This window comes from Pimephales promelas, chromosome 9, assembly GCF_988280905.1.
Source record: "Pimephales promelas chromosome 9, fPimPro1.hap1.1, whole genome shotgun sequence".
Lineage (NCBI taxonomy): Eukaryota > Metazoa > Chordata > Actinopteri > Cypriniformes > Leuciscidae > Pimephales > Pimephales promelas.
In genome coordinates this window covers 37820647-37833676 of record NC_142777.1, presented here as the reverse complement: position 1 = coordinate 37833676, position 13030 = coordinate 37820647, and the positions used below count along the sequence as shown (strand labels likewise).

General features: G+C 36.3%; 1 protein-coding gene across 6 annotated transcripts in view; it reads right to left on the bottom strand.

The window, feature by feature from the left end:
* trpc3 (transient receptor potential cation channel, subfamily C, member 3) overlaps positions 1 to 6957 on the bottom strand; it is a 42607-nt gene extending 35650 nt beyond the window's left edge. For 3 of the 6 annotated variants that reach the window (XM_039655120.2, XM_089135116.1, XM_089135119.1), the window contains exon 1: positions 6695 to 6956. In XM_039655120.2, coding sequence (XP_039511054.1) covers positions 6695 to 6846 — 152 coding nt within the window. In that variant the 5' untranslated portion in view covers positions 6847 to 6956. Of the gene's footprint in view, positions 1 to 77; positions 308 to 6694 lie in introns of those variants that run through there. The other 3 variants (XM_089135120.1, XM_089135118.1, XM_089135117.1) reach the window with 3 other exon arrangements.
* Positions 6958 to 13030: the final 6073 nt, after the last annotated feature.

The following is a 13030-nucleotide window of genomic DNA, read 5'->3' as shown; positions in this document are numbered from 1 at the left end:
TTTTTTACCTTGTGTGCATTGCAATCAAGGCAGATCAATAATATTGAATATTAAGCAAGCCTAAAGCCAATGGCGACCGTTGCAAGGAACCAAAACTTCATCAGTGACAGAATGGAGGAAAAAAAAACCTTGGGAGAAACCAGTCGCTGAACCGTGATTATGATCCAGCCAGCTTTGCAGGTCAGAAGTCAGATTGGATCCAGAATGTTCTCCAGTTATATATGGTTGACAATCAGACCCTATACGTCAAGCTCATCCAAATCAGTCGAGAGAGATGAGAAGTGGTGTATCGACAGAGACGTGATCCCACAGGGATGGAGACGGTCCTGCTGGAGGCGAGATCGCCCTCGGGCTTTTAATAGCTTTTTAATGAAACGCAACAGATGCTACATTCAGACAACCGGTGGAGTGACGTCTGTGCTAAAATCCAGCTGACTCACATTTAGTCCAGGTGAACAGTGAACACTTATTACAGTGTTAAAGGTCAAAATCCAGCTGTTAATGTTGTGCTTTTAGAGAAACCGTGTGTAAATTCATAAGTCGACAGCATTGCTGAGTATTTTCTCAAATACACAATTGTCTCAAAAACACGTAGGGCACTGTGAAATCCGTTTTATTTTTTTCCCAAATTCCATTTTTTCCGTTTTAATTTTTGGGAATTGACTGTTATTTTAGTCGCAAAAAGAGTGTGCTTTTAAAGTTAATGATTAAAATGTATTAAAAAATAAAAAATAAAATAGGAATAACCTTAAATTTATTGAGGTAATACAGACATTTACTTGGTAGCCTTTTCAGGACAAATACTGCACGATGCAGCAACATAACACTGCACTCTTCAAGTAACAACAAAATATGGTTATGAGCATTAAACTGTCCAGTAATATAAATTATATTAGTTTATATAAGTTTAAATAAAGTCACACCAGAGCCTGTCTAACAGAGAGCCTTGGCACTTCCTGTGTATCACCTTGGTTGCAGTTTCATTAGAATTCCACTGGAGGTGATCATGAGCGAGAGCAGAATGAATGGGAGTCTATGGGGCTAAACGGCTAAATGTGTCTCTTTCACCTGCTTGTCGTTAAATTAACATAGATTTTGTTGTTGATTCCGCAAGTTCAATATAGATTATAGGCCGAAAGTCGAATGAACGAGTACTTATGTCCTTTTGATTTCTTACAGGTTAGGCCGTTGTTGGCAGAAACACGCTAGCATTCTGCTATTGTGTGACGTCATCACAGTTTTTAGAACAAATAAGTGAACTTAAAAATGCAATTTTCAGCTGAGTGTATTTTCTTAGCCCTCCCTTTTTAATGCAACCTTAAAATTACTGCACTCTTTAAGTAACAACAAAATATGGTTATGAGCTTTAAAGTCCCCATGAAATCAAAATTGACCATACTTACTTTGTTTGCCTAAATTGATCGTTTTGTGGTGAACAATTCATACATGCAAGTCAATCCATTAGGGCTGGGTATTAAGACAAATTTCACAATTCGATTCGATTTCGATTCACAAGCTTGCAAATCGATTCGATTTCGATTCCGATTCGATTCAATTCAATATTGATTATTTTGGATATTAGTTACAATAAATGGAAAATTTTCTCAAGGAGATCAAATCTCTTAACTAATGCTGTAAACTATGGGAGTCTAGTTGTAGCCTATAGGCTTCATTAGCTTAATATGAAAGTAATAATGAACTGTTTTGTAGCTATACAAAGACCTAAATTACACTTTTATTTATTTTTATAATAAGAAGATAATATGAAATACAAACATTTAAATGGTGGCTGTCATAAAAACTTGCCAGATTTATTCAAATATGCATTAAATATTGAAGAACATTAAGATTATAATGCATATGTAATATGGTGTATATATTTAGCAAAATGCTCCTCTCTAGAGTTATTTTTTCTAGCTGACTAACGAGTTTATGTGGGTTTTCTGAGGTAAATTTGACGATACATTGATTACAAGCTGTTTAACTGACGTCTTTCCACGGTTGAAACGCTGATTGAGCGAATCAATGTGACATGATACGGATTTCGATAAGTTGTACTCTATCTTTAACACACTTTCAGATGCTCATTCATGTTTATTTGGCGCTGTGACTGGTATTATTAAGCCGGAAGAGAGATCAGCGCTGCTGCTTCTCCAGAGCGATCTCACGCCACAGCGCCAAAACGCTATTTATGTTTTTGAATTTCTAAAGAAAATGGACGTAATTAGAAAATTGAGACTTTGTTTCATATCAATGGTAATAAAGGACAAAGATTATTGCGATTTTTTGGATTCGCGCAGCCGCGATACAATGTCCCATTCATTCAAATGAAACAGGATGACTAATCGATTCTTGAGATTTAAGAATCGATATCGGTTCGTAAAAATGAGAATCGATTAATATCGAGAAATCGATATTTATTACCCAGCCCTACAATCCACACAAAATTTTTTTTTAATTTTTAAAATGCCCCTCCCCTCTGCATTGGAGGACCTTGCCCGATGACGTAGGCTTTACGGTTTGGGTGTCTCCTTAACATCCATGACCACGCCCCTCCAACTGACAGCTGCTGTGTGTTCGCGAGCGCCGAGCGAGCATTGATTGACAGCGTGTGTAAACTTGCATCATCTTCCATTTCAGAATGAAACACCCATTTTTCTAGATCTAATCAGGTGCTAGTTGGAAAAAAAAGCCACGCCCACTATTTTGCCTCATTTAGTATTCTGTTTCTCTCGGAAACACGTCACAACACTGGAGAAAAGTCGTTTGCAACTTCCGGTTCACGGGGACTTTAAACTGTCCAGTAATATAAATTATATTAGTTTATATAAGTTTAAATAAAGTCACACTCTCTCTCGCCCAGTGTCGTTCGCGGAGTTTGCTTCGCTTTTGTCCAGTCCGGTGCCTCATAGACAGACGCGGTGTGCCGCTTCGCCATGCTTTCATCGTTTTGATTTCGTCATTGTAGCTGAAATGACGGGGTGGGGGGTTGTGTCGCCCAGATTTGCTTCTCCCGGTCTGCATTTTCATCAGACATATGTTCTTCTCCCACATAAAAACAGAATTTCGAACCAAATATGTAAAATTCCACTTCCACTAGATTCCGCGTTAATTGGCCAATTCCGCGATTCCGTGATCGCGGAAATCATAGGGCCCTAAACACGGTTTGAAATCGCTGGTGTTTCTGACGTCACAAACGACCTTGAAACCAATCAGATCAACGTGTGATCGCCAACCAGTGGATCTATGAGTGAGTGAGTGATGGGAGGCGGGGCTTATTTGCATATTCATAGTACCGCGCATACTAAATGAGGCAAGGGTGTCGAGTTACATTCAAGATATTTTAAGACATGAGAAGAAAAATTCAAGGCACAAACACTTTAATATGTCATTCTGGTGATCAAATATGAGTTTTAAGGGATAAAATGATTGACTACAGGGGGACTTTAAAAGTTATTGGACTATAAACTCCTGACATCTTGAGACATACATCATGGTGAAAGCTGCAGTTTTGAATCCTATACTTTCCTCTCTACAGTCTGTATAATACAAAGTCTAAAAAAAAACATCCTAAAAATTTGGGGAATAGGTTGGGAGTTGGGAATTTGACACAAGAACTCTCCAAAAATTACAAATGTTTATTCTGAAAGGGTTTCCACACCTTTTGATCAATGAATTTCCATGACTTTCGCCAGTAATTCTGTGCTTTTAAACTCCCTATGAAAATCTCAGAGAATTCACTGAGCCACAATCATGCTGTAATAAACAAATAAAACACATTGCACTTTTTTTTCTTAATGTTGTTTGTGTATCTCTGGCGCTTTTAAATTTCTTATGTGTTCTTGTACGGTGTCCTTGAGGCGCCTTTAAATAAAATGTATTATTATTATTACGCCACAAACAAACTACTCTGCTTCAGCACAGTGTAATCCTTCAGAAAAAAGCACACAAATCTCTCAAAAAGAATCAGAAATGAAAAGCCAAAAGAAACCGCATTGATTATGTCACTGTGTTCTCTTATAAATAATAATAATTAAAAAAAAACATTCAAGACATCAAACGAGCACAAGTTTATCCATGCTTTTCCTGGTGAGTCCAATATTGGACAAAACTGACATTGGGATATTTCATTTTTCTGCTATATAGATTAAAATACGAAGAATGATTCATTCTAGAATGATTTTGAGTCTGTATAGAAAACAGAGCCAGACCGATATTATCGGCCGATATTAGGCATTTTCCAAACTATCGGTAACGGCAGTTATAATGGCCGATAAATGAATATTTCAAAAATAAAATGAAAACGGATGAAACACGCTTGAACCATGTCATGAGTGTTGGAGTTGTATAGTTTGTCCACCAGAGGGCGCTCTACACCGTTCCTGTTGGCAACACTCGTTGAGTTGGTCACGAGACATACATGGCTTGAATAACAATTAAAAGAACATCCCAATCAGTTCTCTTAACTCAAATAAGCAGGACAAAATTTGTGACTAATCATCTCCAGTTTAAAAAAATAAATAAATAAATAAAATATCGGCCGATATATCGGAATATCGGATTTTAAAACCCAAAAATATTTGTATCGGTATCGGCCTTCAAAATACTTTATCGGTCGGGCTCTAATAGAAAACATTAATACGATTACAAGCGTAGATTAATACAATAGAACAAAGACAAAATGATTTGAATTGAACGAAATTAAATAATCAAATGTAAAATAAAAGTATGTAAATATAAATAAAAAGCTAGAAAAGTGATTTTCGCTTAGTATTTTGTTGTTTGATTAGCATTAATGGCAGATTTATTAGGCTGCGGTCACTTTAAGAGCAAATGCACCGGATCTAATAACACACATGCGCTTTCTTTCTCAGTAGAGCCACTTTCCGGCATTTTGATTGTATGTGTGCTTAAAGCACAGAAAGAGCACAGAATTTGTGGATCTTCTTCCACTAAAATGGTTTAAAATCACTTTAATGTTAAAACTGACCAGACCTAAAACATGTGCAAATGATTAAACTTTCCAATTAATCAACTATAATTGACATCACAGATCATTCGATGTGACTATCGTGGATGCTACAGCGATATAAATATATCGTACAGCCCTTAGCATGAGTTTGTTTAATTTAAAGCCGGTCTTCAGGATTTATTTGAGCAGAGAAACTGATTTCACACAGCTCAGGACACGTCACCAGAGGCCAGAGAGGAGAGGAAGCGTTCGGCTGGAAATCTTCTACCGTGACGACTCTAGCAAACAACCGAAAATGACTTTATCTGCTCTGGAGTGAAGTTTGAACGTCATCAAAACTATTAAACAGCATGTATGGGAATTATAGATGAAACTCGAAAAATTTTAATATGTGCAAAAGTTCAGTAATTCAACTTAAAAGGTCAAACTGATATATTACATGCAAAGTGAGACATTTCAAACCTTTATTTGTTATATTTTTGATGATTATGGATTACAGATATGAACCCCCCCCCCCCCCCCTCATTTGAAAAGGTTTCCATAAGCTGTAATCCATAATCATCAAATTATAACAAATAAAGGCTTGAAATATCTCACTCTGCATGTAATGAGTCTATATAATATATTAGTTTCACCTTTTACGTTGAATTACTGAACTTTTGCACATATTCTAATTTTTCAAATTTGATTACTTTTTATAGAGGGTTTTTGTTGCGATTGCATAATACAAATGCTGTCCTAATATTAAGGATGATGATGTTGCTGTAAATAAATATTTATATAGACATTAGACATAGATGATCAGTTCTGAGGATATTTTGTTGCAGTTTCATATCATCTAAAAGCAAAGAAATCAGAAATTCTCAGTTGAATCACATTCATGGAGAAAGAGAGAAAAGCGAGCTGAAGCTATTTCTATTCCTTTCATTAAAACGCCCTCTCGTGAAAAATGGATCGATTGATGTAAATTATGCAGCTCGTTGTTAATCACGTGCAAAAGTGAGAGGTAAACACGCATGAAAAAGCAAATGTCAACACAGGTTATAAATCAAGACAGCCGTCACACTTCTATACACTCTAAAAAATGCTGGGTTGTTTTAACCCAACTTTGGGTCAAATATGGACAAACCCAGCCATTGGGTTAAATGTTTTAATTACACTTTTAACCCACTGTTTGGGTTTGTCCATATTTGACCCAAAGTTGGGTTAAAACAACCCAGCATTTTTAGAGTGTTAGTGGTCAAATATATCACTACATCATTGCAACTTTGTTCCACAGACATGAGCAGGACCTCAAATATTGTGCAATATTATCAAGAAAACTTTAAAATGAGTGGGGAAAAAAATCCCAATTAAACATGCTTATGAGAAAATATAAGAAGGTTTGAGCTCCTGTCAAAATATTAGTTTAATTCATTTTACAAATATTTTAATGTTCAACCTTGGACATATCTGAATTGCATTTTATTTTACAAACATGAGCTGGTCATGCATTGGTAAAGGCAATGTAAGTTGTTTTGATAACATCAATATTTGTGCATATATCTATGCAATGCTATGATACATGCGTTAATATTTTATTCAAAGAAATACAGCCTATTTAATCGTATTCATTCGACTTTTCCTATTATTAAAATGACTTATTCTCCCCTTTTCACTTGCTATGCGTCATGCAGTCCGCTGAGAGAGTGAGTTTGTGGAGTTGTGTGAACACACACTCACATGTTGTGTCGGTAATATCTCGAGGATGAGTCTCTGGTCGTCAGGTGATGTGCGTCCACTCCGCCGTTCTCCTCTTTCCAGCACTGCTCATCTTCATCCTCGGAAAACGACACTCTTTTCTGGTATTTGGATCCTCTGGCTTTCATGGACATGCAGACAGTGAGAGGAGCTCCGGGACTCCAGTGTTGAACACTGACTGCAAGAGATGCTCTTTTTCGCTGAGTGACTGACTCCTGTATCAGCAGTGAGCGCGCGCGCGAGTGAGTGCGTGCGTGCGCGTGCGCGCGCCTGTGAGTGAGATGAGAAGAACAGAATCAGCCCCGCCCACATTATTCAATAAGTAGAGGTCAAAGGGTAATCATGGCACTGTGAGCGAAATCAATTAGCCTTTTGTGTGAGTGCTTGAGTTCACTATTTGAATGAAAAAAAAAAAAAAATCGAGGACTTTAGATAAATCTGTCTTAAAATATACATTATTATTTAAAATATTACTTAAAATTTAAGTTATAGGCTACTTTTAGATCAAATAAATGCTTGATATGTAGCCTATACATATTCTTTATTTTAGTTTTATATATAGTTTACATCATATATATATATAGCCTATATATGCTCCAATTTATTTACTATACTTTATATAAAATAAACACTAAATAAAAAATATAACTAATAACAGAGTTTATCATTATAAAATATTAATCTTTGAATTCTAATTAGGGCTGTGCAAAAATTAATTGCGATTAATCGCATCCAAAATAAAAGTCTGTGTTTACATAATATATTTGTGTGTGCTGTATATAATTATTTTGTATATAAAAATACCTATGCATGCATGTACATATTTAAGAATTATTTGCGCTTAAATTCTGTATATATATATATATAAAAATACATAATCTATATTCTATAAATATTTTATATATGAATAACACATTTTATTAAATATATACATGCATGCGTGTGTATTTATATATACAACATAATTATATACAGCACACACAAATATATTATGTAAACAAAGACTTTTATTTTGGATGCGATTAATCACAATTAATTTTTACACAGCCCTAATTCTAATACATCATCCAATTAATTGTGTGTGTGTGTGAGTGCGTATCTTTGAGTGTGTGTGTGTGTGTGTGTGTGTGTGAGTGAGAGATTGTGTGTCTACTGTTTATAGCAAATGCATTAGTAAAAAAATAAAATAAAAACACTTTTTCAGGGTTTGTTTATGAATATCAGTTATCCAGACTTTGATTCTTTGAGAGAATGAATGAGACACGAAGAGATTGATTCCTCAAGAAAAGGCCCGAGGAGATCTTGATCAATACCAGCGCTCACACACAATCACCGCAGAAACGTTTGGTTGGATGTGGCCTGACACACACCTCTTCATGCATTTGATTAACAAAAGAAAACAAAGGTCGCTCTCATCAATAGCAGTGTGTGTGTCAGTGTCAGTGACGCTGCAGGTGAACGAGGAGCTACGCTTCTGTCTTTGAAAACAATACGTCTTGAGAAAACCATTTGAGATTTCTCTCTCGATGCGTGCCATCTTATTCTTAACTGAACTAAATTAGGTTTGGGAATCATAGATAATCATAATTATGGTGGATAAAGCTTATCATATCAAACTCAGCATCTGTCAGAACAGATCGACCTCATTTACTCACAATACATGTTATACTCTAAATAAAACTATCGACTCGAGAGAGAGAGTGTGTGTGTGTGTGTGTGTGTTTTAAACTCAAAATAAAACTCTCAAGACTTTAGAGTAGGCTACTTTAATCTAGTAATGATTAGAGCCAGACCGATATATCGGCAGACCGATATTATTAGGCATTTTCCAAACTATCGGTATCGGCAGTTATAATGGCCGATAAATGAATATTTCAAAAATAAAATAAAAACGGACGAAACGCGCTTGAACCATGTCATGAGTGTTGGAGTTGTATAGTTTGTCCACCAGAGGGCGCTCTACACCGTTCCTGTCGGCAACACTCGTTGAGTTGGTCACGAGACATACATTGCTTGAATAACAATTAAAAGATCATCCCCATCAGTTCTCTGAACTCAAATAAGCAGGACAAAATTTGTGACTGTCATGTCCAGTTTAAATAAATAAATAAATAAAATATCGGCCGATAGGCTATATCGGAATATCGGATTTTAAAACCCAAAAATATTTGTATCGGTATCGGCCTTCAAAATCCTTTATCGGTCGGGCTCTAGTAATGATCTCTGCTCACTCACACCGTGTCCTAACTACACGCGACGCGACGCCGCGACACGCGATAAAAAGTATCTTTTCCATGTTATTCAGAGTTTTTGTCCTAACCAGACGCGATGGCGACACGCGAAGTTTCTAAATTAGAAACGGTTCCTATTTCCGCGACGTCGCGGCTGACAGAATGAAGAAATTACACTGGTTATGAGTACACATTGTTTATTTTTTAAATAAAAATAGGTCACTGTGCCACAAGCGATAACGGATAATTTACCTCAGATTTTGAAAGCAGATAATAGAGCGTTCAAAATGATTTCTATGCAAACATACAACTGTACTTCATAACAAAATTAGTCAATGAGTATATTTTGTTAATGTTTTGATTTTTAATAATGTTATTTCTTGATTTGATTATGTCCTTACCCATTTCCAATGCGAGTGCGGGCCAACAGTGCACTTTCACAGAGAGACTCCGCTCACACCATATAGGCTCACACGCTGTTCTGAATGTGTGCCATCTCACAGTCGCGTCGCGTCTTGTGTGGACACTGGACAGACATTTGCTGTCGCTGGATTTTTATCGCGTCGCGTGTAGTTAGGACACGGTGTCACACGAGTAAAATGTTTTTCTCAAGATGACCTTTTCACATCTCTTCATTTGTTGGATCCACACAGAAATGAATCTCTTCCCTCTAATAACGAGGACAGCGTTTGATTCTCACGATCAAAGTGTCCTCAGAGAGCTGGAGGGCAGGTATTGAGCAGGAGACGCAGAAGCCAGACACACTTCAGCACAATTGAACAGACAATCCGTCGATATGAAGCGCAGTGTGTGTGTGTCCGCGTCTAGTCTCGATGTCCAGCGGAAAACTAAAGAGACACGAACCTTCAGCAAGACCAGAACACAGAGATTCACCTTTTCAAGATTAAAACACTCGCGGCAGAAAACAAACTCTTGCTGCTTTTTTCTTACTTTTTGGGTCAAATGAGATGCCTCTTACCGAAAATTCACATCAGTTTGCTTTAAAGTCGGGATGAAACGAAAGTTGCAATTGTGTCGTATATCAGAGTTAAACCAAGAGGAAAGGGACTTTATAGTTAGGCGATTCTGGGATGTACAGTGGTGTGAATAAGTTTTGGCCCCCATGCTAAAGTTGCCTAAAAAGAGGAATAAAAAATCATCTTTTGGATGTTGATCTTAATGCCTTAATTAGAAAAATTAGGAAAACTCCAACCTTTAAGGACACCAATTTTCTTTGTGAATGAATGATGTATCATAAATAAATAAATGTTTTTCCTTAAAATACAGGGTGCGTAAGCCATGGCACCCCTATGTTAAATTCCCATAGAGTCAGGCAGATTTTTATTTTTAAAAGCCGGTTATTTCATGGATCCAGGATAATATGCATCCTGATAAAGTTCCCTTGGCCTTTGGGATTAAAATATCCCCACATCATCACACACCTTCCACCACACCTAGAGATTGGCATGGGGTATTTCCATAAGATAATCTTTCAATGCAAATCAAACCAGCTATTAGGCTAACTGAAGTAAACCCATGCCAATCTCTAGGTGTGGTGAATGGTGTGTGATGATGTGGGGATATTTTAATCCCAAAGGCCAAGGGAACTTTATCAGGATGCATATTATCCTGGATCCATGAAATAACTGGCTTTTAAAAATAAAAATCTGCCTGACTCTATGGGAATTTAACACAGGGGTGCCCTGACTTATGCACCCTGTATTTAAAGGAAAAACATTTATTTATTTATGATACATTATTCATTCACAAAGAAAATTTGTGTCCTTAAAGGTTGGAGTTTTCCTCATTTTTCTAATTAAGGCATTAAGATCAATATCCAAAAGATGATTTTTTATTCCTCTTTTTAGGCAACTTATTAGCATGGGTGCCAAAACTTATTCACGCCACTGTATAATCAATATGCTAATGTAGATCTCAGCTTCTCTGGAAGTGACTGTAGTTTAGTTGTAATCCTGAATGTTGTATGAAAAATTAATGACAGCTGTCACTTGTCTGTCTCTCATCAATATTTCATGCTGTCACCTATTATAATCGCCTTTATAGATCATGTTCTGTGTAGACCAGTCCCTTCAAACATTAATCATGTTTATCATATGTGGAAACTTTTTTTAATCACTGAGCACACCATTTTCACAGGACATTGTGCACTCGCACCTCAAGGAAATATAATGTTAATAAACAATGTTCCAAATACAAATACAATGTTTCAATTTGGAAGTCATACTTTATTATACACACCGTTCAAAAGTTTGGGATCAGAACGTTTTTTTCCCCAAAGAAATTAATACTTTTATTCATCAAGGCTGCATTAAATTGATCAAAATTGACTGTAATGCTGTTATAACATAATGAAGCTGCATGAAAAATTCCATTTAGGCCTATATTAGGCTATATATTCACATAGAAAATGACTATTTTAAATTGTAATAATATTTGACAATATTTACTGTGTTTTTGATCAAATAAATGATGAACAGAAGAGACTTCTAACAAAACCTTTTTTTTTTTTTTAATCTCACTGACCCCAAATTTCTGAACAGTACAGTAAACGACACTAGGACAATATGTCGGAAGAAGGCTCGTTTGATCTCGCAAATATGAATCTTACTCCACAAATATGGTTTTGTATCACACCATCTCACTTGAATAAATCATATAAAAACATTCCAATTGTGCATCATTACCAATCAGGAACAAACTGATTCTCATGCCCTTTAATTCAAGTCTAATTATTGATCGGTTCCACTTAAAGACCTTGTCAAATCACTAATTCAGCTCATCATTTGACATCCAACAAACATGGATTGCTTCATACACATTTTGATGCTCATTGTCCCTCATTTACACGTATGCTCTTCCAAATCTGGAGAATCAATGAATATCATGGCCACTTTTTCCTATATAATGAATGCGACTGGCTCTCAAATGACCAAATAAACACCAAAGTGCCACAAGACTTCTGAAACCATTCACTCTTAGAAGAAAAGGTTCCATATAGAACTTTAAAAGGTTCTATCAGCGCTACATATTTGGAACCCCTAAAAGGTTCTATACACTCTTAAAAAAAGGGTTCCTCTGGGTTCTATATAGAACCCTGGGGTTCCGTACTTGGCCAATAGAACCTTTTACCAAAAAAAAAATGGTTCTATATAGAACCATTTTGGAGTTCCATATATAAAGCGGGGGATGGAACCATTTCTGGTTCTAAATAGAACTATTTCTTCTAAGAGTGTACGGTAACTTTAAATAACAACCATCGATTCATTCCCGACACACTGAAAATCCTCACTGGCAAAAGAATAAAAGCAGATTTAATCTTCAGCAAGGCCAGTGCAAGACGAAGGCTATAATATCCATTATTCATAAGTCTTACACTGGCCTTGCTGTAGGAAGATGTTCAGTGCATGAAATGAATCGATATAGTTGTTATTTAGCTGACTTATGATGCTTTCAATCACATATAGTCGTCCTGCAGTGCCAGGGTCAGGTGTGTGTCATCAGTCCTCGTGTAAACCAATCAAATGAGGAACACACACGGTTTTCAAAGATATGGCTGATCTATGAACTGAAGATGTCACTGTCCAGGTGTTCTCCGCTTCAGAGTTATATTTTGGTCGCTTTGGGGAATAAATTACATAACTTTATTATTCTCTGCAAATGCACTCTAAAAAATGCTGGGTTGTTTTGGGTCAAATATGGACAAACCCAACTAATTCGATTTTGGTTACACTTTATTTTAAATGGATACTCCACTTTTTTGGAAATAGGCTCATTTTATAACTCCCTCAGAGTTAAACAGTTCGGTTTTACCGTTTTCGAATCCATTCAGCCGATTTTCTGAATGGATTCAGTAGAATATCAGTAACCAGACAGTTTCTGGTCTCATTGACTTCCATATAGCATTTTTTTTTCCTACTATGGAAGTTAATGAGACCAGAAATTATCTGTTTACTGATATTCTTCTAAATATCAGAAAATCGGCTGAATGGATTCGAAAACGGTAAAACCCAATTGTTTAACTCTGAGGGAGTTGTAAAACGAGCCTATTTCCAAAAAAAAAGTAGAG